Below are 25425 nucleotides of genomic sequence, written 5' to 3'. Positions count from 1 at the left end.
CACTTCATATAGAAATGAGGAAAGATTAAATCCTTTTTAACCTCACCACTGTGTACATACATTCACATTAAGATGAATTAGCAAGACATAACATAGGAGTAAAGACTTCTACAATTAAATTGTAAAAACAATATTTCTATTTGATGCTTTTGTCATTTCATTTCAAACCTTTATTTAGACAGATAGGTCCCTTGAGATCATGGATCTCTTTTACAAGGGAGACCTGCATTTTGTGTAAATTGTATTACCTCTGGAAGGTTCTCCCATGCTTACTGTTGTTTCCACTCTGTATGTTAAGCTAACCATCCAAATATTGGCTTCGTATTTTAAAGGAATAGTATACGACATAATGGTAGAAACACATGATCCTAATATATATTGGCAGAAAGTAGGAAGAAGAGCAACATTTAAACACACATGAGAGGGGGGTTGCTGTTTTCATTGTACTATATCAGCAAGAAAGCAACTACATGGAATAATATTTCCAATAGGTGTCAACAAAAATATGTATTTAATGTTGCGTTAACCGAGCTTTTATATTTTGACACATTGTACAGTTTGCAGTTCAATCATGATCTAAAGAGCTCCAAAGAAGAAAGAAAATGCATAGTCCGAGTGAGTGAGTGTGTGTGTGTGTGTGTGTGTGTGTGTGTGTGTGTGTGTGTGTGTGTGTGTGTGTGTGTGTGTGTGTGTGTGTGTGTGTGTGTGTGTGTGTGTGTGTGTGTAACCCCAACTTGTTCACAGCACCATACTCCACTGTCAGATCAACAGATATATCCTTGTCTCTGATGCAACAGCACGCTCGTTTAGCGGTGAAGCAGGAAAACAAACTGTAAGTAACTTAAATTGTCAATGTTTATCTGATTCAACAACAGCCATGCTTTGTATTGTTGGAATACACATTTTTAAATTAACAAAAATAGAAATATTGTACTTAATACGATTTAGGTTAATGGGCCTGAGGAAAAGTTGTATTAAAGTAATGCAACAAAAACGTTTACTTTTTTAAATGTATTTCCCTTAAAATCAATGTTTCTCTTGAATCAAAAATGCTTTCCAATACACATCTATCTATAAAATAGTTTATTAGGGGGTTTGGCTGTGTTAAAAGTGTATTTTAATACTTTTTTATCATTATTCTTTTACATAAAGTTCCCAGTAATTTAATCCAAATTGAGTGTGTGACCTAAAATGATCTGTGGTATTTATATTCTAATTAATCTTTTAAATTTAAGCCATACATTCACAGTTTAAATGTCTGTTTCTATATATCCATAGCCAAGTGTGTGTGTTACAACATTTGGCTAAGGCATTGTTGCTTTGGCTTACAGAAGTAGAGATAACATGTGCAAAAATATAAATAGCTGCTTTCATTGTGCCTTGGAATAGAAAACCAAAAATGGGTAAAGAGCTCTGTGTGTGTGTCTTTTATCGCTTGTTACTTTTCTTGAAATGTCTGGATGTATTTTTGGTCCTGGACTGAAGCATGAAATGTTCCAGCCACAGTCTGACAATATCAGTCTGGTTAGCCAAAAGGTTCATGTAATACAAAATGTGCTTGTTAATTCTGAGTGTAAGTGTGACAGTGTTTACTGACATTCAAACATTACATTTAGTTCCAGCTGAAACAACAGTTGACACCAAAGCCTCATTATAATAAGTTTAACTGACAGATGCAGATGAACCTCTTATCCGAGTGCAGCTTATCCTTAAGTTGTTTTCCAATCATCACTTAAACAAAGGTGGGAAACAATTATTTCATGTATGAGGGTTAAAGGACACATTATCTGTGGGCTGATGCCTACATGTTCTCTAATGCTGATGTACGTATGGAGGAATGCTCTGAGTTACATAACAACAAGCTTACTTCCTGATAGCACAACCCAAATAATCAGGATCTAAAATTAAATAACGTAAATAGCTCAATAGTTATCACTGGAATGTTCTTGATTAAGTTATCTACAGAATAACAGCTTTTCCTTTTTAAAGAAGCACATTAAATCACTGACCTCATGGTATTGCTCACACGTAGATTCATGAGAATAAAAGGGTTTAAATGTCTCTGTATGAATGAGTCTCGACGCTGTTGAAGGGGTTTGTGTTTTGTGCTTTTACTCTCTATAAACAGAAATAAAGAGGTCTCTATTTTCCTGACCCCCACTTGATCTTGCAGCTTGACGTTAACGTTAGCACTGACGTTTTTTAGATGTTTGGGTGCAATGTTATAATGAAAAAGTTGAAGACAAATGACATCACGTCACATTTTTTCCACTATATATATAATTTTATTTTTAACACATTGAAACTAAAATGGTGGCATTGACGCAAAACAAAGACCGAAAACGCTAAACAAAAAGGCTGTTTAATAATTGTTAATCTATATCAAATGGAGTATATAAGGTCTATCAAAAAAATCTACTAGCTCGGAAACTACATTTTCAACAGAAATAAGTCATTAGTTTGATCATCTGTTAAATTTAAACCGTTTAAATTATTAGTGAAGGGCTTCATATCTTTTCAAATATAAACACTATTGTTTTAAGGCTGTGTCAGCCAATGCTAATGGCTCTGTGGATGACAACGTATGTTTGTCATTTCACTACATTGGTCCAGAATGAAAGATCTCAAATACTGTTTGGTGGAGTTCTTAAAGCTTTGTTTTGATGGTTGTTGTATGTCTTTATTGGGGCAATAGAATATTCACGGGAGCTTTACACTCTTTAGGCGTAGACTATAGCATTGCTACTGTAAACAAGTGTATAGACTCACTTAATAACCCAGGAAGCAGGGGCACAAGCCTCTAAGTATTATCCATAGTATTCTATTGAACGTGTATAGCTAAGAATTCTCTATCCACTACATTTCCGGTGCCTTTCAATCTCTGGCATTGATTAACCTTTACGACAAAAAAATCATATTCAGTTTTTGTAGACAAAAGCTTGACTAGATCATAATCAAGATGTGGTTTTTCATTTGTATTTAATAACATCTACTTTGCGTGTGAGGACTCCTCTGTGGAAAACAAACGGTCACCTCACTTCCCACTTGTTGAAAACCGACTGACTCACAGGAGGTTCAACACAGCTCACTGTCTGACACTTTATTTGCAGAGGAATTATTTCATTTAATGAAGTACGTTTTTCTACTTTTAATTCAGTTTCTTGTGCCACAAACCTTAAACCAATAGAACAGCTGTACGAGAGAGCTATCAAGGTGTTTGACAGAAAGCCAAATTCATACCACCACTGTACCATCCTTGAAAAACAAAATTTCTTAAGTTTTGACAATTTAAAGTCTTTTAAAAGTATGTGTTTTTTTATAAATGTTTACATGGACTGCCCCCCCCCTTAGCGGAATTCATCCACAAAAAAGACACTGGACGCTGCACTAGGTCAGAAACCAGAGGAGACTGTGAAGTCCACCATAGACGGACCACTTTTGGACAAAATATCCTCTCCGTTAAAGGCAGGTCTTTCTGGAATAGCCTCCCAACTGAGATACGGGATTGTCCCACTCTCAATAATTTTAAAAGTCAACTCAAATAATGGTTGAGAAACAAACAGACGTGCAATCACCGCTAAATGCACTTTAATACAGGGGTATCTCCTCTCGCACTTTATGTAGCTCTTGTATCTTCTCTTGCACTTTATATGTCGTTGCTGCTATATTGTACTGCCATGTGGAAAATACTTGTGTATGCTGCTCTTGCTCTTTCTGCATATCATGTATTTTGTTTTTGCCATGTTTATAAATGTCATGTTCTTAAATGTTTTATGTGAGGGACGGATGGAAATTAGCTCAAAGCTAAATCCATTTTTTTTGTTTTAAGTGTTCATTAATGTGCATGGTCCCTGTCAAATAAACAATTAAATAAAATAAAATGAACCATAAAAATACATGTTGAAAAGAACACAAGTGGAGCAAAGAGTTGCCTTTTGGATTAGATAAAAATACTTTTATGTCTTGTTGGAAATCTGTAACTGTTTTTAGCTGGTTTGGTCGTGTCGTGAATTACATTCAGTGTGACCAATATTATTTTCATGCTTTTTGGTGTGTTATAAAACAATTTTTCTCTTGCAGTTTGAGTTTATTTAAGTAATATTACTGTCTGTGATCAATTAAGGAATAGTGTCACAACTTTAATGCTAAATGTTTACTGGGAATTACAATTTTGGAAAACATTATTAAGATGTTATAGTATAATAGCTGAAATTTTCAGTCAACAGGTTGTTGTTGAAAGTCTTTACATGTCTCGTTTTAAAACCACAGTTTAAAAAATGAAATATATTTAATTTGTGAAGAATCTTATCCTCACTTTTGAAAAGTAGTAACAGGCACACGTTGACTCTATAAATGCCTTAAACTTCTAATCAACAATAAAAACAGAACCCAAGTACATTTAGCCTCGCCTAAAGACAACTATATGGATTCAAATGCCCTAAAGAAACATCAGATGAACAGGTGTATTTTACGAAGCCTTGTTTTGTGCGTGGGATATCTGTGTCCACATCGTCGGCTCTCGAGGTCTTTGTTGTGGGGGGGTCTTGTGGCGGCTTTGTGTTTCTCCTCGGTTGTCCACTATGGATGTGGGCAAGAATCACAAGTTTGTAGCCAGGAAGCTGAGGCTTTTACTCACTGCCTTCAATTTGTTTTGATTTTCTAGCAACATGAGGTTTTACATAAAAAAAGATGTGTCTCTTTCAGAAAATGTTTCCTATCAGAGTTCAGTAAATACATAAAAATGCATTTTCTTAGGAGTGTGAGCTTTCCATTCATATATATGACAAAGATCAAAAAATGAAATTATAAATCAATTACCAAAAAGGTTAATCTTAAATTCAACTATTAATGTTCTGTAACGGTTGAACTAAATCATTTCTGCACGAAAAGCTGTGGTTTTAGCTCCTGTTTCTTCTTTATTATAGTGGGACTTTATAAAATCTCAATCTTTATTCCAAGCACATCGGCAAATTGAAGTTATTTACTTTCTGCGTGGTGTGCCGGACGCAATTTGATCATTGTCAGTTTTGTTTTTATCTCCAACAGGCATTTTCCGCCTGCTATCACATTTCCAAACTGCAGTCAAAACCTGCTTGATTTTTATCTCATCTTTAGGTCTTCATTTAACACCTCGCCTGAAGTTTTAGATCAGCATTTTTATTTCATTTATCACATTAAAGCTGTTTTGAATATGTAGTGAGGGGAATTTCCTAAATATAATTTCCTCTCAGTAAGGAAAACTTTTACATTTGAGTTTCTAAATCAGAAGGAATGATCTCGTAGAAAAAAGCACCTGTTCAACTGAAGAACAAGATGCTGGAGAAAAGAGGCTGTGAGGGCGGACTGCAACTTCCTGTTGTGGCTTTGTCACCAGTTTGTTAGTCTGAAAGCTCCATGCAGCCAAAATGTGTGGGTGCTTGGTGCTAAATATCACGTCTGTGTAATGTTGACTGTACTGAAAAAACGAACTCTCTTGGTGTGTCGTAGAAGACAAGAAGTAGAGGTGAAACTAGCATGATTAGCACTTGTTAAATGTTGATTTGAAACTGTAATTTCACAGCTGGTTTGTAATTTGGTAGATTGTAAAAATGTTTTAGCAGACATTGGAGGGAACGTAGCTGCTTAAAGGTGGAAAGGTCAGAGGTCAAACAATTTGCGCTTTTAGCCTTTTAAATGCAGTTTTTGCTTTAATGCCTTTCCTTTCTCTCTCTCTCTCTCTCTAGTTAATTTCCACCAACCATAACTCAAATCCAAAGTCCAGCTCTTCTCTCACAGCCTGACCATGTCCATCGACCCGGCGGCCGAGCTGCCTTTCTACTACGGCAGCATCAGTCGCTCAGACGCCGAGCAGCACCTGAAACTGGCCGGGATGGTTGATGGGATGTTCCTGCTGCGACAGTGTCTCCGCAGTCTGGGAGGCTATGTTCTCTCTATCGCGTTTAACCTGGAGTTTCACCATTACCCTGTTGACAAGCAGCTTAACGGGACCTACTGCATCACAGGGGGGAAGCCGCACTGTGGGCCTGCGGAGCTCTGTGAGTTTTACAGCAAAGACCCCGAAGGGCTGGTATACCTCCTGAGGAAACCCTGTCTGCGCACCCCGGACACTCCGATACGTCCCGGCGTGTTCGACAGCATGAGAGAAAACATGATGAGGGAGTACGTGAAGCAGACCTGGAACCTGGAGGTGAGGCTGCTGTTCATCATTTGGAAGTTTTATAAAAGTGAAAACAGTTCTTACTTTTCAAATAGTTAAATAAGTTGTTCTGTAATCAAATAGATTAACATAATATTTACACTTAGTAGTTAATGTTACTAATTAGTTTAACTCAATTTACATGTTTTGAGTTGCTTGCAATTGTCTTTTAAGTATTTATATTACTTACTTATTCGTTTTTATGTTACTACAATCATACAACCCAACAAAAGCCTATACAATACAAACAGCATTAAGGGTTAACAATTATTCCAAAAAAAGTTAAAAAAAAAAATTCATTTGTTAAATGTCTTTTTTTATTGCGTTTGAGGTCTGGCCATCTATAGCAGGACTTCAATTTGAAGTCCTGTAGTTTTATGATTGGTCTCCTGCTGCAGACAGTCCCACACTGAGACCAGTAGCCTTTTATCACTGGTTGGCTTCTTTCTGCTAAACAGCCAAACTGGCTCCAGATGTCTGTGGACCCCCCTGCAGGGACCAAAAGGAGACAGAACAATCATAACCCTCTGTCTGCAATAGATGCAACATATCTTAGAAGTAGTGAAAAGTAACAACATTTGAGCAAATTAGAACATTTCACATAAAAAACACAAAGAAATTGAACATATTACAAATATTTAAGTGCTTTTTCTACAAAAAAATATAAATGCCTGATATGATATGCACCTCTTTCATACTGTATATTAAAATATATTGCAGCAGGTTTTCAGGGGTCCAGGGGCAAAAACTTTTACAGACCTTGCTGACTGAATGTATTTAGGGATGCCATTTGGGATACCTCAAACAGTAAATACACTCTTAATCATTGTGTGAATTCTGTCTGTTTTTTGTCTTTTTGTTGTTCTTCTGCTCAGGGAGAAGCAATGGAGCAGGCTATCATCAGTCAAGCTCCTCAGCTGGAGAAACTGATTGCCACCACGGCCCACGAGAAGATGCCCTGGTACCACGCTAAAATCACCCGGCAGGAAGGAGAGAGGCGGCTTTACTCTGGCGCACAGCCCGACGGCAAGTTTCTGTAAGTCGCTCAAGGTGATGTTTCTTTTTTTCAGCCAAAGGTCAGAGGTCACCATGCGGTTTTTAAGCAACTCTGTTTTTTTGTTTCTCAGAGTGAGAGACAGAGAGGAGTCTGGTACTTTTGCTCTCTCCATGGTGTACGGAAAAACAGTGTATCACTACCAGATCCTCCAAGACAAGTCAGGGAAATACTCCATGCCAGAGGGAACAAAGTTTGACACAATCTGGCAGGTCTGCGCCCCATAACACTCTCCTCTTCTTTCATTATCTATTGATTAGGTATAAACTTATTGTGTTCATGTTTTATTTAAAATGTAATGTTCTCTTAATCTCTCTAGCTGGTTGAATACCAGAAGATGAAAGCTGATGGCCTGATGACTAATCTCAGGGAGGCGTGCCTAAATGGCAAAGCCGCTGCAAGTACTGAACATTTCATTTCCTTTTCACAGTCGTGTTAACATTTTGTAATTTTTGCGAAACCGTAACCCTAGCCCTCATTGCGTTTCCAGTTCATGATTGTGTGTTATTTGTAACATTTAACCTGGTTGATCATTACACTTACTACTGAAACTAATGATATACATATTTTTCTCTTATCAACCTTTCAGTGACTCCTAGTATTCCTACAACAGTAAGTACTGAGTACAACCTGCATTGTTAAATTCAGCATGTTATTCTTTCTCTGAGATTAATTTGAATGTCACTTTTTCAGAGGCGTGCTCCAGCAAATGGATACACACCACCCCCTCATGGTCAGTCACCTGAAATACAACTTACTCATACCACACAGTTAAATGCTCAGTTATATGCACTTGCAGGAAAGTTACTTTAGGGACAATGTAATAACCAACACCAAACACCACAGGAGAAGTTATAGCCTAAGCTTGTTTCTAATGTCTCTCCCTATGTTTGAAATACATAAAACTGAACAAAATAATTATACATTGTATTTGGGGGCCTTTCACGAAACCCAGGACGCCGTACTATTCAATAAATAATCAAATAAAAATGCTCCAAACTAAAATAATGAATAGATATTTATTTAGAAAAGCAACAATACAAAAGTATAAAGATTCTCTATGACAAGTACAAGTGATACTATTAAAATACATTTAAAGCAATATTAATAGTATAAAATGTACTTTAATGACTCATTATGCATGAAATGGTTTCTGTTGTTGTTTGGTTTAATATTGGCAAAGCACCATATGGTTTACAGATCATATATTTTGATGGTAAAAACATAATCTGAAAAATAACTAACTCTTGCTTTTCAAATAAATGTAGTGGAGTAGAAAGTACAATATTGAAGTGCCCTAAAACTGTAAAAAAAATACTCATCAGGCTTACAAACACTTTAGAGTTACTGCAGCTCTATTTCAAAACTTCACAGAATCACACACAATCTTTTTTGAGCGTTTTTTTTAAAGAAAACACAGAAAAACATCTCAAAAACGATGTATCTTCTCTCAGCAGTTCATTAGCATGTACAGCATTAAACCTGTCTTGGGTTTCAACCCTATATGGTTTGCTCCCTCAGCATCGAAGATGGCCACCAATGTGCCTGCAGACCGTGAGGTGCTGCCAATGGACTGCGAGGTATTCAACCCGTACCACAACCCAAATGAAGTGAGGAAGTTCAACATCCAGAGGAGTCAGCTGCTGGTCGATGAAGTGGAGCTCGGCTCAGGGAACTTTGGCTTCGTCAAGAAAGGAGTCCTCAAGACTAATTCGTGAGGACTTAAACATTATGAAACAAAACAAGTTTCACCAATAAACCCAGAATTGGTCTTGCAAGCAGCTGTACTTAGCCCATGCACCGTCTCTTGAGTAAATCCACAATGTTTTGTTGTTTGTGTGCTCTCAGGGGCCAGCTTGATGTGGCCATCAAAGTACTAAAGAGTGACAATGAAAAGCTGGTGAGGGATGAGATGATGAGGGAGGCAGAGATCATGCACCAGCTCAACAACCCCTTCATCGTCCGCATTCTGGGTCTGTGCAACGCCGAGAACCTGATGCTGGTCATGGAGATGGCCTCTGCCGGGCCTCTCCACAAGTTCCTCTCCACAAATAAGTAAGTTAAACATATGTATGTATATATATGTAACGCCTTTGATCATTAAAAAATACAAAATAAGATAAGATGGACCTTCATTAATCCCCGTGGGGAAACTCAGTAGTTTAACAGCAACAAGGTAAGATTGAAAAACAGGACATCACAGATTCACACAGATTAATAAAATTAAGGGTAAAATCAAAGATACAAATTAAAAATGATAGATAACTATAAAATAAGAAATGAATTAAAATGGACATATTTGATAATGATCAGTTGTTCCTCTTACTTTATCATACTTAGTAGGGGAACTAGTAAAGTCTTTTTTATTATACTTATATAAATAACTTAAATTGTAGCAATGTCCACTTGTCCTCTTTACAGACATGCCTTAATGTTATTATAAGTTTAAAGAGTGATTTCTCCTTCTCAAAGGGCTGCATTTGAAAGATGGTGGTGAAAGTATTAAATATTTCAGAAAAAAAGTATCTTGTGTGGCAAAAAAAATCTCTTCTATCTCCTCAGATTAATATAGTACCCCATGGTTAGAATAAAGTGTCATACAAGCCCATCTATTGTCAGAACTTTGGATATGGACTAAACACAGTTCTAAAAGACAAAAACTGAATGAATATTCCTCGTCATCTCCTGATTTTTGTGACAATCAGTGTTTTGGTCACCACAGGGACACAGTCAGCGTGGAGAACATTGTGAACCTGATGCACCAGGTGTCGATGGGAATGAAGTATCTGGAGGAGAAGAACTTTGTGCACAGAGACTTAGCGGCTCGTAACGTCCTGCTGGTCAACAAACAGTTCGCCAAAATCAGTGACTTCGGGCTTTCCAAGGCCCTTGGAGCAGACGACAACTATTACAAGGTAAATGTTAGATGTTACAGAGTTTCTTTACAACACACACATAAAACACAACAATCAAATACACAATCATGTTTAAATAAGCAGGCAAGCACAAAGCCCAAAGAGTTAAAACAAACCAAAACAATGAGTGATTATACTGCACTTTATAAGCACAGCATACATCAGTAAAGACTCCAAATAAATCACAAAATAAAGGAGATAATACAATTAAGAAAAATGGGAAATAATATCAATACCAAGTGAAATTATACTGGCCTGTGTTGGACTTACAGATACATATTTAAATAGTTGAGAAAGTTGTTATTGTCGTATGTTATTTCTATAACTATTGGATATTTCTTCTGCTCTGATATTGTTCAATAATGTTAAAGGGAAATGGAAACACTTTTCAAACTGCTTTCTATGCGACAATATTACCATTAGGAAATGTATTTATCTAGTCTATTTCCAATGTAAACGATCGAGATACGCGAATTTAATTTTTGAAATACGTGCCTAATGACCATGGGCGCTTCCATTGCTCCGGGACTTTTCCAGTGACGTCACTGATTGGGTACGGCTTCCTGGGCCAAAGCTCAATAACAAACAACATGGCGTGCAATGCACCAGTAGTTTACATTACAAGAAAACGGTCGTCGTCAGGAGTTTATTGTATTGCCCCAGGCTGCACAAATGGATTTTATACAAAGAAGGAAGAAGTACATTTCCATAGGCTGCCACTAAAGGATGAGAAGCTGCTCAAAGTCCAGTCTGGATGCCTGGTTCAATACAAAACATTGGATTTGAAGCCAGGATCTGTTCCCACAATATTCGATTTCTCAACGTATGCAGTCGGGAACACCGACCGTCCCAGCACGTCGGCCGCGCAAGACAATGACAGTGTCAACAAACGTGAAGTTCGAGCCACCAAACGAGTTGCTTCAGCTGCCGAGAGAGAGGTAAATATTGCAGCACTACCAGATTACTAGCTCACACATGTATTTACTGACACAGTGTGACCTTATTAATTAACGCAATCGCGTCCAAACTAAATGGTAGCTATTATTATGACGCACAATAGAGAATTGGGGGTGTTCTATAGCTCAACTAATTAAACTGGCATACACACGCTCATCTGTCGAAAACAGCCCTAAAAAGGCTAGTATTGCTATTGATGGATGGTATTGCAGGACCCAGAGCGCACGGAGCACAGAGCGGACAGCAGATAACGGAATTGCAGTTGTATTGCTTATAGATTATCAGAACATTTCAAAGGGGACACAGCCCCATTGGATATTAACCTATGGATTAACTACATCATCGTTTTTATCGTTGTAATGCCATTGAAGACCAGTTTAGACCAGACAATGAGGAAGGTAAGCCGTTAGCCTGGCGTATGTTAGTACCTAGCGCCACTTGTTTTGATGTACGTTTTTGTGGATAACCTCGCGAGTTTGTATCTTTCAGTGTTGAGGTAGATTCTGTGTCTCCTTGCGATCATAAACGATGTGTTGGATGTGCGGCTAGGATAAGTAATAAGGGAGCTAGGAGTGATTTTCGGTGCAGTAATAGGTTAGCATTTTCGCTCGGGGCTAATTCAGAGGCTCACTGTTAGCATTGTGTTTTTTTAATTTTTTTATTCCGGATCGTATGCCACTCTATTCGACCGAATCGGTTCATAAGCATAGGCCATGGGATGCCTGGTAACTGTAGATGCTTCCACATCAATGTCATCTCCCGACGAATAGTCAAATTCATCGTTCAAAACGTCGATCTCATTGCAAAATTCCTCCATCGCTGCCATATCTGCTACGTTGTGTCGACTTCAGGTGGAGCGAAAACACAGCCAGTGACGTCACCATTTGGGACTCCCCTAATGGCGGGGCCTGGTCCCGGAATTCCCCACCCGGCCGGCGGATAATTAATTTTCTTTTGGCGAGTAATATCATATACAATAAATATTACGATCAATATCCATTGTAAAATGAATAAACTACCGGAATATTATAACTGTAATTGGTGTTTCCTTTCCCCTTTAAATGTCACTAAAGTACAAATCACCAAATGTTTTAATGTTAAGAAAAGTTGCATGCCAAAATGTAAATGATCAAATCTTTCAGCATCCCTTGCCCATCGTTAAAGCGCTTACAAGTCCTTTGCTCTTTAAATAAAGATTGTTATAATTATCAATACTGATGCAGGTAGCCTCTCATTTACATGTTGCTTTTTGTCATACCTGTTGTGTTGTCCAGGCTCGTACTGCAGGTAAATGGCCTCTGAAGTGGTACGCTCCAGAATGCATCAACTTCCACAAATTCTCCAGTAAAAGCGACGTGTGGAGTTTTGGTGTCACAATGTGGGAGGCCTTTTCCTTCGGAGGGAAACCTTACAAGGTGCCAGAGCACAATCAAAGTCATCTATCAATTACATTACATATGGAATTACAACTTTTTTGTGTCACAATTATGTCTAGAAAATGAAAGGCCCAGAGGTGATGCGCTTCATTGACAGTGGAAGCCGCATGGATTGTCCAGCCGTGTGTCCTGAGCGAATGTATACAGTGATGAAAGAATGCTGGATATACAAGTAAGAAAGTGATCATGTGATGCTTGTGCAACTTTACAAGTTACATTTACAATACATACACATAAAGACAATTCAGTCACACAAAGCCATCATCACATCACAATACAACAATGAGTCCTTGTTATAATAAAAATAAAAATACCATCGTCCTAAAACTCCTATATCTGAAACTTTCAATGTTTTAATTGCTTCAATCAGTATCAGACTTTTAAGAGTTACTATTTTCTGTACACTAAAAGTTTGTTATTTTCACAGTCTGGGAAATGTGAATGAATTGAATCACAGACCTCAGTGCTCCATTATACTGTAAAAAGAATGCCTTAATGTGGTGGAATATAGAAATATCTTCAATTTTCAAGCCAGGGCTCCAGAACAAAAGCCTGATAGCAGATATCTAAAGAGTGCAGCACAATGTTGCTTTTATCAAGCAAATGAACAGTCATGCACTGCAGCAACAGAATCAGTTATTGTGTTATTATCAAGTCTAAAGCATGACTGCTGGGGCTGAAGGGCATTACCTTCCTCACTCAGAACTAAAGACAATGTACCATATCATGTGTTGTATTTGACATTCGGTCAGCGTCAGACAGTAATGTGACCTCATCTTGCTGCATTGCCTTCCTCTAATCACAACCCTTCACACATCTGATCCTATCCTTCGTCTCTCCCCAGGCACGAGGAGCGTCCTGACTTCAAGAAGGTTGAGGAGTCCATGAGGTCTTACCATTACTCCATATCGAACAAGGCCACGCCTGAGGGAGCTGCAGCCGCTGCCGAGCCTATCAAGTAGACAGAAACAAGGCACATTTTGTCCCCATGCTGCACAAAGCATCCTTTCAACTGGCCATTAAAGATCCCAAACAAAGAGCTTTTTATGAACAGTGCACACTGACCAGATTCAACTGCTGTACCAATTCAGCTAAACAGGCCTCGATGATAATAAATGTGCATTGTAAATTGGACTTCAGTAGGTCGGCCATGTAAAAAGGATCTGTGTCTGTCTGTCTGTCATGATTTGAATGTTAAGTTTCGACATCTTTGCATTGTTGAACAATTTAATTTTATACTGTGGTATTTTGGAGTATAATGGGAGTATATAGTGCTTATCCAATTGGTTTTTCACAGTATCTTTTTTATGCCAAATAATGTAGAAAGAAATTGCTAGAACTGTACACTTTTTAATAATGTTCTTTTAACATTCCTGTGAAGTCAATGATTAAATCTGTTAACCTGTTACACATGGTTAAATGTGGAGTTCATAATCAGATAGACCTACATGCACTTTTGTTTTTAGATATTATGAAGTAATACAATAGAACACATAAAAATGTAACTATATAGTCATTGATTACTCCTTTTGCTGACTTGCACAGGGATGTTCCAGATGTTTCAACCTATGGCAGACATATATGGGGAATAATGTATTTGAAACATGCCTTGTACACATGTGCAAAGCTCTTCATCTGGATCATCTACATTGGAAAAGCACAAGACAGGTTTAATGTAGCCTTGCCTTAAAATATTAGAAAAAATGTAAATTGTTTCCAGAATTGTATGGAGAAACATAGCAGTTTTATGATAATTGTACGGTATCCTTCAAAGTAAATAAATAATCAGTATAAATAAAAGGGACATTAGCATTATGGTTTGAAATACACATTAATCTTGAACTATTTAAACGACTTTAAAGCAGAGTTTCCTGTGTTTTTCCTGTCAATAATCCAACCATGATGTATTTAGGTTTATTATGATTCTGTTCTCTGCCCCCTTAAAACTGCCAGGCAACAACTGAAGGGCACGCGACACCGGAAGTTAAAGGATTACTCTTCAAAGTAATGGCGTAATGTTTTGTCGGATAGCATTAGGCCTACACTTTGCATGTTTTATTCCGCTGTGTTGAGTGAGATCTCAATTGCTTTAATTAGTAAACATTGAATACAACAATTGAAAGATGATATATGACGAGTTGAGGCATTTAGAATGTACTTGAGTAAAAGTAAAGAGCAATGTATTCGACAACAACCATTATTAACATAAAAGTAAAGGATTGGTGGTATGACTTCCTAAATGCATAAACAAATAAATAATATTCTTACTAAAAACCCAAATTATGTTTAGAATAAATGCTCAATTAAGGCGGAACACAAAGTTAAGTGTACTGTCGATATGGAAATTATGTAAAGTTATTATTTATATATTAATAATTTATTTTCCCTCTTAACAAATAATGATTTTCATTTAACTTATGTAATGCAACCATGTTAAATGTGTCCTCGTGTTAAGAGTGGACTCATGCCTGTTATGCTATCCTTATGTCGTCATAATGACTAAATGGTTTAGGTCTGTCAACGTCACATATTGTAAGAGTTGATTTCTACAATAAAGAGATTTAACACAAAATTACAATGTTCAAAGGGTTGCATTATTTTTGAAGGACCTGCCCGGAAGTAGCCACCGACGGATTTAACTCGACACTGGTGTACTTTTCGTTTGGTAGGGAGGAGTCAGACATTAGTTTATTTTATTAAAGTGAGATGTTTATTGAATTAGCAGTAATTATTCATCATGTATCACGTATCCATAATGTAGGTCGTGCATGCTGTAGATTTAAAACTATTGATTGGTAACCAGATAATCTCCTATAAGAAAAGATCGAAGCAAAGTGAGCGGAACAGGAAGGCGGAACAAGTAAGTTCGTGAAAGTGCTGTTTCAACTATGCGATTTCGTCACCGTTTCATCGTCCGTCTAATGTAATACATGCTTCCGTATGCTTTTTATTAACATGTGATGTTACCTTAGTATGAATAGCGTGGGGTTTGTCTTTTATATGTGTGTAGCTGCTTTAGAAAGCAACAAGTCAGCCCGAGTTAGCATGTCGCGTCACGAATAAACTTCGTACAGTCGTCATGTGCCCCGCTGTTTAATCTCTTTTATCCTTGAAAGTGTGCTTAAAACGAATTAAAGTCCGCATCATTGTGAAGATTACGGTGTCGTATTTAGATAAATGTATGAATAAAGCTAGTAATGCTCTGTTATATGGGTGGTAGACGTGTGACTTGGTTTTATTGTCATTCCGTAGATTCTTGGTTTTTCACGGCTGAAATAGGAAATGACTCATGTTCACTTCAGGCCGATGTTTCATCTTTAATGCAAGCTTCTCTCTCTGTTGAGACTTCACGTCTACCTAAGATGTTCAGGTTGCCATAAATGCATTTGGCTTCATCACTTCTTCTCAATGTAGTGCCTAGATAAAATCATAATGAAGTAAAAACGTCGGCGTTTTGTGATAATCATTAGCTTTCACATGTATTTATGTTTTGTAGAATACAAAAAAGGTTAGCTCTCAAGATATTTAGGATTTATATTTTCCTAAGAAGGTGTGAGTGTTTTATACTTTGCTGCATCTCTGCAAGCAACTCTAGGCCTAAGACAATGAAACAACTGGAACACAGATGCCATTGTTATGTAAAGACAGCATGTATTACATGTTTAATACACATCAGTAATAGAGGTAGAAGTATTTATATCCTTTATAAATCATTTAGGTATTTTTAAAAGCATGAATGCCAAATATTACCAAGTTCACGCTTCTTACTTTTGAGGATTTTGTTCAGGTACTTTGACCCTTGGGAATTGTGATGGAAAGTTGTCTCTCTTTTCTCTGATATGACAAATGATAAATATGATTACTCGGTAAAAAAACATCGGTAGAGTTATCAATAATGAGTTGAAGTTGCAGCTATAGATTGAAATAGTTTTGTGATGCAGGAGGAATAGGTTGTAAACTCAAATCATTCTTTATAAAAAAGTATGTATTTAAGCGGAAATATACTTCTATTAATACAACTTTGTTCCTTTCTTTCTTTCTCTTCCCTCCTTTTGTCATATGCAGGATCACACACTGACTCGAAACAAATACCAGAAGACAGTTGATAACACAAACTCTGCCCTGGTTGTTTAAACAACCTTTTAACCTTTTTAACAGTAAATAACACACACAAAGCATTCAAACTAATCGCCTGACTCTGCCTCACTTAACAATGTCCATGGCTCTTAAACAAGTCTTCAACAAAGACAGGACATTCCGGCCCAAGCGCAAGTTTGAGCCCGGGACGCAGCGCTTCGACCTGCACAAGAAAGCCCAGGCCTCTCTGAACGCGGGGCTGGACCTGAAGATGGCCGTGCAGCTGCCCCACGGTGAGGACCTCAACGACTGGGTCGCCGTCCACGTGGTAGACTTCTTTAACCGCATTAACCTCATCTACGGCACCATCAGTGACTCCTGCACCGATCAAACCTGCCCCGTCATGTCCGGAGGGCCCAGGTACGAATACCGCTGGCAGGACGAGCACAAATACAAGAGACCGACAGCCCTGTCGGCCCCTAAATACATGAGTCTGCTCATGGATTGGATTGAGGTACAAGTCAACAATGAGAACATCTTCCCCACCAATGTCGGTAAGTGTTAAGACTTTAGTGTGGTAAACTCTTCATGCTGAGATCCAGAATTAGGTCGCAGGTTTTTGGTTTCTGCGTGTCCTATCAAAGAGTAAAATGTATCTTAGCTGTCAACATTCAACAAGGCTGCTGTAAAGAATATTAGGCGGTTGGTTCAAATCCCTGAATCTGATAATCACAAAACAACTAACAGAAGAGTAAAATGGAGCATATTTATGCCTCACAAAGTTAGATTTATAATTCAGATTTCCCTCTAAGGTCTACTTTTGTCCTGTAAAATAAAGAAACTGTAGATTGTGGGGACTCTCACTTGGTTGAACTGGTCATAACTGGTAGACGTACTGCCTGCAACTGGGTTACAAGTAGAGGTAGTTCTGTTTTTAAAGAGGTTCATAAACCTGTAGAGAGCAAATATTATGTTGTGTTTCCACTGCATGATACGCATTTGCTAGACTAGACTTCAATCCTTTTCGTACCAGGTGCTGTTCTCTATTTTGTTTTTCCACTCCACAGTACCTTCCAGTGTAGGATTGTCCGCTCATCCACGTAACATAGACGCGTGAAACTGACGTGACATCATCTTAAAAACAACTCTCGCTGAATCCTTTCTGCAAACAAACAGAACGTCTTTCACACCGTAGAGTTGCAGGCCGCTATTCAAATATTAACCTGGGATGAAACAATTTGGTTTGCTAGTATTGACGGCAGTTTGGCTATTTAAAAATGCCAGGTAGAAAAACAGAAGAAATAAAAGAGTAAAACATGTTTAGTATTTCTTTCAATTGGCTACTCATGCCAGCACTAGTCATAGTAAAGATCCCAAAATAAAACGTTGTTAAATAATAAAGAACATATAATGAATGCATTGCAAAGTTAAAATGAGGTACAGATACAATTATGCAGAGTGAAGGCATTTAAAAATCTGAATTCACTCTATTAGATAACCAAAATATGTATTAGATTAAATCTTGGAGGCCAAATTAATAACGTTACCCAAAGTGTTGCACATTACAAACATGACTTGTAAACCTTTATGCTGCTGTGGCATTGACGGTGTCTCATTATCTCATTCTGTATCTGTTTGCATACCTTTGCTGTGGCTCGCAATCTGACTAACTACACAAACATCCAAGCAATGGATTAAAAAATGGGTCACACAGTATACAGGAGGCTATAATTAGACGACATCTGACTCGTGTGCCCTCTGGAACAGATTCCTGAAATATTATTGAATTAGTTAAAGCAAAACGACATACTAAATGAATCACTTGGTGAGATCAGAGGCTTATCACTCAGACTAAGCCATGTTGATTTTCCATTTGCTTATGTGGTGATACTGTCTGGGCCCCTTCAGCATGCTGGTATCATACCTGAGGGATTCCATAGGACAAAGACACACACTGAAAGTTTCAACACAGTAAATATTCTGTAACTATTGCATTAAACACATCAGGATTTCAAATGTGTTCCTCTCTGTGAAGCAAATGTCAAAAGGTCATGCTGGATTGACCTCAGTGTTGTCTCGTCTTTATCTGTCTGACCCGCAGGTACTCCCTTCCCTAAGACCTTCATGCAGGTGGCTAAGAAGATTTTGTCTCGTCTGTTCCGGGTGTTTGTTCACGTCTACATCCACCACTTTGACCGTGTTAGCCAGATGGGGGCCGAGGCTCACGTCAATACCTGCTATAAGCATTTCTATTACTTTGTCACTGAGTTCAACCTCACGGACCACAAAGAGCTGGAGCCTCTGGTGAGTGACGGAGCTGACACAAAAAAAATCATGTTTAAAATATTGAATTTCAAAAACCTCATAAAGTAGGTGTAGCAGTGTTGTTTTTTATTTTAAGATGCCAGTAATCAAAGATCACTTGTACTTTTTATTTTACTTACTACCTAACATTTTGCATTTTACAGATGGTATAAAAACTTAAATAAAAAGTCATTGATGGGGATTTACAAAATGAGATAATTTCCTCTTGTTGAAATGTTGAGACTTAACATATCAAACAAAATGTACTTGTAAATCATACATGAGCATACAAGAGCCTGGTAGGACTCACATTTATCAGCAACTTGCCTGAGACAACCATTTGTGAAACAGGATGCATCGCAATCTGCATGTAAGCAGCACCATTTACAAGGTCACTTATGTCAAACAAGACCCTGGATCTTTTTGTTGCAATTATAATAAACCATGCAATTTCATACAGACATATATATATATGTTTGTTCCCAAATTAAGCAACTTCCATTTCTTTTCAGGATCTCTATAAATCATATTTTAACAATAGTTCCTTCTTGAAATTCATGAATCAGTCATGGATTATAGTACTGCCCCAATTTATGTTATAATGTGATTGATTGTCTATCGATCACCTCTGACCCCTCCACCCAGTGTGAGAGTGTCTAAATTCTGTGTGTGTTGGGCATGTGTCAAACTGTAACAAAGGCCCGTGTGACCAAAGTTTTAGACAATAAGCTGGATGTTTGCTATGGAGATTAGCAGGGCTGCACGCATGGTTTGACGCTTCATTCATAACGTTGACATTCTTATTATAAATCAACATAGGAATGCTGCGCAGTTTCTTTTTTTGCATTTTCTTTTCATTCTGTTATTAGTATTGTACTGTTTGCAGAATTTGATTCCTGCGGTGGCTGCTTAGGACTTTTTCCGCCTTGTGTGATCCAAATATTTCCAATAACTCCAGAGAGTTTCAAAATCCATTAAGAAAAGAGAAATATTCTCTTCCAAAATTCAGAACATGTTTTTATCTATATCCATATTAGCCTGTGTTTAGCTTTTCATAATTGTTTCAGGGACCAACAAACAGTTTGCTGTAGTGCTTGCTGCACACAAAGGGGGGCAGTCTAGCAACATTTTTAAAATGTAGGTTAAAAACACATTCAAAGCTTCATTCCATAACCCCAAAAGAAGCATTAGAGAAAATGAAAAGGACTCTTAGCACATCCCTAGAGATTAGTGTGCAGATATTGACCTTTATTATTTGCTATACCCAGCATTGTCTTGTACTGTGTTGATGTGCTGTCGCTTCTCTTAGCCCCAACAGTAGTACATCTCAAAATGTTGCTTTGCTTTATGTATTTGTTGCTTTTATTCAATATCTTATCTTCATAAGCTTACAGTTATATATAAATAACCTGCTTATTGCATCCTAAAGTGTGGTAACATCTCAAGTTTTTTTCCCTGTATTTTCTAACTCTGAGTTATGTGTGTCTCATGTCTGCAGAAAGAGATGACTTCCCGGATGTGTCACTGAAGGAACTGACCGGTTGACACACACCGGATTATCTCATCCGTCCATCAAGAAGACTGCAGAACTAAAAGAACAAACAAATTAGAAAAATAGTCTATTTTTATATTTAAGTACTGTAATCTATTTTAGCCACATACTGTAGGTTTTAAGCTTGTGAGATAAGGCGTTCTGTTCCTTTTAAAGCGTTTTCAAACATATTATCAGAGCAAAGTATTAAGAGGTGTATGTTTGTCTCAATGTTTTTTTATTTTATTTGAATCTCAATCATTCCAGGATGCTTTTGTCTATTTGTCTGTAAAACAATCTAAAATTAGTATGAATTCTTACTGTACTATATAAAAATCACTATGTTGTTACATCAAAATGATTCTGTACTGTGATAAATTGACTTTGGTAATCAGTATTTAAATTCACACTGACTGGCATTCGTTTCTGAAGCTTATAGTGCCGGGCTACGACCTAAACAAATCTATTGCGTTTTGACTTTAGTCTCAGGTTTAATCAGTTTAATCACTCACATCTGAACAATCAATGTAGTAATTTAGTATTTTTATTTAAGAGTATAATGTTAAATGTTACAATCAATTTGGTTATACACACATTAAGTTACACACAGATAATAAACTCATTATACATTATCAAGACATTATCAAGTCTGATTCATGCCACACTTTTGGCCGCGGGTAGAAGAGGTATGCCATAGAAGTAGTGCAATAAAAACCAGTAGGCCTACCTCAAAATTGCAACACTTCAGTAAATTTACTTTGTTATATTCCATCCCTCTCCAACAGTAGGATATATTATTTCTACAGTACTTGCCATTCATAATTCCCACTTTATTATGAATAACACATCTGAATAAACATGATGTAACTTTCTGCCCCAATAGCCAATACCATAAAGCACTGTGATGACCTGGTTTCCTGCTGAAACCTGATCCTCTTACAGGATTGTCCCTCCTCTCAGTGGAGTCACTTCCTCAACTCCCCACTGTACTCGCAGTTGGTGTTACGTGTGTACCCGCCTTTTGCTCTTCGATCCCTCTGCTGTGTTTTTCTCTTCTGGAATGTACCAGACTGCCCCTGAAGGGGTTGCAAGATGAAGGAAAGTACTGGAAAGAGGCCAATAAAAGGGGGAAGGAGCTCAGGCCGCAGCCAATCAGACTGGAGCGTGTCCAGCTCTGTCAGTGTGTAAACAGCAGTGTATGCCCTGTTGTTTTGGATGAAACTGTGATTATTTGCACAGAGTAAAGGGTTTGGGAGATAATGTGACACGGCAAATGTTCAAGCACACACCCTAACGGTTTTGTGTCTTGTGAGTTGTTCACCACGTGTACAGCTGTAGCTAGTTTAGGAAGGAAAGTGATCATAACATTTAGGAGATTGTTCACGCTGAAGAGGATGCAGTTTAACAGGCCAAACAATAAATTAAGATAACTGAAAATAAACCCTGAAAGAAATAGTTGGTTGCATCCCTGATTGTCACAATGATCCCATAAAGACACACTAAAATGTCACATGTTTACATAACAAACTAAAACATTTCCATGTCTATGTCATCTTACACCACTGGTTTTTAAAAAGAGCGAACGTGTGATGATCTATAACATGTAGCCACTTAAACTTTATTAGACATTCATAAATTAAAAATAGTGACAACCACTGCAGCCCAGCCCCAAAAGATTATTGAAATAACATTTCAGCTGTGTGCTGACAAATTGCAGACTGTATTTGTTGATGTATTATCCAATCTGCATGGAGATACTAAGTATTTAAAACATGACTGTTTTCAAAATGCTTTGTTATGTTACGTAACAAGAGCACAATCAGATTTTTTTTTTTTTAAAAGAAGGTGTTCGGGAACCAAGTCGAAACAAAACAAATGCTGTTACCAAATGCTTGGTAACTCTTTCTGTGTTTCGAGTTTGGCTAAATATTGGATTAATATCAGTGCTCCAGTATGGCTTCTTTCCAACGTAATACATAGAAGGCATAGATTTTCCCAACCAGATATGGCTGGCTTTCCAAACTGCAGGGTAGGCTACTTGTTTCTAGGAAGTTTGCTCTGGGAGTTTTCTTGGAAAGGGTATGACCAGCACCTCCCACTGGAGAAAAGTATGCAAATTATTGCAACCGTGTACTGTAAGACATGGCTGTTTGCGCCTTCTAGCACATTATGTAATGTTTGACAGTTTTATTTTGCGTGCCAGGCAGGTGCTAATAATGAATAGATTTAAGATCAACAACATTCTACGTCATGTGCACAGACACATGTGTGTAACATGTAGTACTTTTTGTAATAGATACAGGATTGTTCTTGTAAATAATCCTGCTGGCTCAATGTTCATTTCAACATGTCAACCAAAATGACTTCTATCCACTAACAAAGCTGTATCCGTGTAGGTTTTTACTATGACATGGTCATATATGTAAGGTTGGACTTTGTACAGAGGATATCAGCATTTAGGGGTCGTATTAGTACCTTTCATTATATTTTTTAATTCTTACTAAGTAGCTTTAAGGTTTCCAACAGTGTCATACATACATTATGTTTTAATACAGTGCACACTCAGTAGATTTGAGAACATAGTTTTGTAAAATTGGAAATAATGCAGATGTACACGTACGTGCAGAAATACCTGCAGCTTCAACTCTATACAGTATCAAGACTAACCTCTGTACAAGGACAACAACAGAAACACACCCCTGTAGAATTTCAAACTGGAATAACCTCTGTGTGAAAATAGAGCCCCCCTCCTCCTGAGTATCTCCTGATGAGGGCCATTCATGTCAGAAATTAGCTTGTTGCCTCCAGAAGATATTTATGATGGCCCATCCCACTTCCTTATGACCTTAGTGACACAGGCCCGCCCCCTCTTACTTCAACGTGTGATCTTGTTTTCCTGCTAAACCTGTGGATTCACCATGTGCTCCTGGCTAGGGATAGTCAGCCAACATCTTGCGTAATGTTTGCTACCATTGAGCTTATGTGTGAGGGATAGAAGGTGAAAGGTGGAGAAGAGGCAGAAAGCCTCCGGTCACAAGACTGCCGGGTCCTGAAAAACACCTTTGATAAACAATAAATGAATATGTCTGTGGACAAGGGATTAAATGCATTATGAAAGAGGACGTACTGTACAGTCTGCTAACAAAGCAATTGGTATAAAGCACTAACATTTCAACATGTGGTCTGTTTTTACTCTAAACTTAATTGAGGGGGGTTCATGTCAAAGAATAATATAAAATGAGATAACAAAGGGGTTTATAATCTCTCTCCTGTGCCTCTGTCTAAATAACATTTATTTTCATCTATGGAAATACTGTATGCTTGTCATGTATGTGGCAATACTGCTTTGGCATCTCACATTAAGCAGATGGGTTTTTTCATCAGAGTTCTTGGATTTCTTTCATTATCACAACTGTGATACAGCGTCTGCACCCTCTTCAAAACAGCCTGCTCATCAGGCTACAACACATGCCATTTATGCAGTGTCACAAGTAAAAATGTTTGCAGAGGGCTGCAACTGGCCACTGTGCCCACCTCCTTCGTCAATAACCAATGCTAACATATTTTCATTACTTTACATTTCAAAATTAAGAAAATGAAAGTATCAAAACTGTTTAATTTCCCAAAGCAAATACCCTTAAAATCTATTAATGGTGGGATTTATATCCAAATATTGGAGATATTTTGTAAGTGTATCCAGTTGTGGAACTAATAAAGGAATTCTTATTCTGAGGTACATTCCAACCTGACATTAAACAAAAAATACAAATGTGGCTTTACTTTAAGCAGCCACATAAAAAATGCATACACAGATAGTCCTCTGCAATAACTTGCCAATATTATAATAAAACAACTGACAGGAGTCACTGATTCTGCCTGCATTATGAGTATTTAAACACCTGACTCTTTCTCTAGATTGCATGAGGGTATGTTTTTTAATGTGATACTGAAAGGCCACAGCAGCTGATGTCATGCCACAGCCCCGGTCTGAGTGACTCAGATGGGGATTTCTTTGAACACCCATCTGGTCATGGCCATTCACCACTGGGTGTGAGAATAATGTTTAGGGTGCTATAAATGTTTTTATTTTTTAAAAACGTAACATTTCTGAGACACACAAAAAGTCAGACATGTTCAACAATTTTATTTTTGCTGCTTTTTTAATCTTTTTGTTCTTAACTGTATTTTATTTAAATGTGGGTTTAAAGTAGACCAAGTAGCTAAAATAATGTCTATTTTATTTTCCATATCATTTTCATGCACATTTAACGAAATGCATTTCAAGGGGGTTTATCCTCTCAAAAATGCAAAATAATGTTTATGTTGTGGTCTGTTTGTGTTTATATCATTAACACAAACAGCACAACGCTGACAAAGTGTTCTTGTGTGTGCTTGATCCTATTTTTAATAGGCCTTGATGTCCAATAATGTAAACTGGTGTACATGTTGCATCAGTGGCGTCCCTCTCCACCTCCATTTAGATCTCTTTCTGCAGATCAGCCGTAGGTCTCAGTGATGGCGGTCAGTGTTGATGGGCGCGCCACGTACGGCACGTACTCGCCGTTTAGCTCCTCCATACCATGCTCCATACATGCCATGGTGGGCCTCGACAACAAAAAACAGCTCATTGGCTGGGTTCCATTTCGTGTTTCACAACTTTGGTACTTACCATTTTCCTGAAATGTGTTCAGATGTTCATCTGGGTCGACATTGAACTATCTATGTGACAAACTTGATTGAATAAAGTATTTTTTACGTATTTTGCACCATGCTGAGCAGCTATTCTTAGCTTGAGACGAGGCGAAAGTGTTACAGCCATACCAAATAGTATCAAGCCACCATATCCGTTTCTAGAAGATACGTGATGCATCCGATGCATCCCGTCTGTTGGTGCAGTCCTGAGGAGGGAGGAGACAAGGAGGAGTCAGCGGGGAGGTTATAAAAGCACCTACGCA

The 25425-nt window shown here is 37.8% G+C and overlaps 2 protein-coding genes across 3 annotated transcripts; both read left to right on the top strand.

The window, feature by feature from the left end:
- Positions 1-768: 768 nt before the first annotated feature.
- On the top strand, positions 769-15085 carry zap70 (zeta chain of T cell receptor associated protein kinase 70). The gene is made up of 13 exons (XM_034080329.1): positions 769-832; positions 5724-6187; positions 7072-7232; positions 7324-7462; positions 7570-7651; positions 7840-7862; positions 7944-7983; positions 8772-8964; positions 9099-9305; positions 9973-10165; positions 12397-12537; positions 12618-12730; positions 13403-15085. The coding sequence occupies exons 2-13, from the start codon at positions 5783-5785 to the stop codon at positions 13518-13520; spliced, it is 1815 nt and encodes a 604-aa protein (XP_033936220.1). The 5' UTR covers positions 769-832; positions 5724-5782; the 3' UTR covers positions 13521-15085.
- Positions 15086-15191: 106 nt separating this feature from the next.
- mob3a (MOB kinase activator 3A) lies at positions 15192-20877 on the top strand. Of its 2 annotated transcripts, none has more exons than XM_034081536.2 (4): positions 15192-15418; positions 16624-17189; positions 18737-18939; positions 20438-20877. In XM_034081536.2, exons 2-4 carry the CDS (start codon positions 16772-16774, stop codon positions 20465-20467), a joined length of 651 nt encoding a protein of 216 aa, XP_033937427.1. In that variant the 5' UTR covers positions 15192-15418; positions 16624-16771; the 3' UTR covers positions 20468-20877. The 2 variants fall into 2 exon arrangements, with proteins under 2 accessions (XP_033937427.1, XP_033937428.1); XM_034081537.2 differs by having other exon boundaries at positions 15192-15481.
- Positions 20878-25425: the final 4548 nt, after the last annotated feature.

Source organism: Pseudochaenichthys georgianus, chromosome 4 (genome assembly GCF_902827115.2).
Source record: "Pseudochaenichthys georgianus chromosome 4, fPseGeo1.2, whole genome shotgun sequence".
Classification (NCBI taxonomy): domain Eukaryota; kingdom Metazoa; phylum Chordata; class Actinopteri; order Perciformes; family Channichthyidae; genus Pseudochaenichthys; species Pseudochaenichthys georgianus.
The sequence above is the reverse complement of the archived record's forward strand: the minus strand, read 5'-3'. Positions and strand labels throughout refer to the sequence as shown.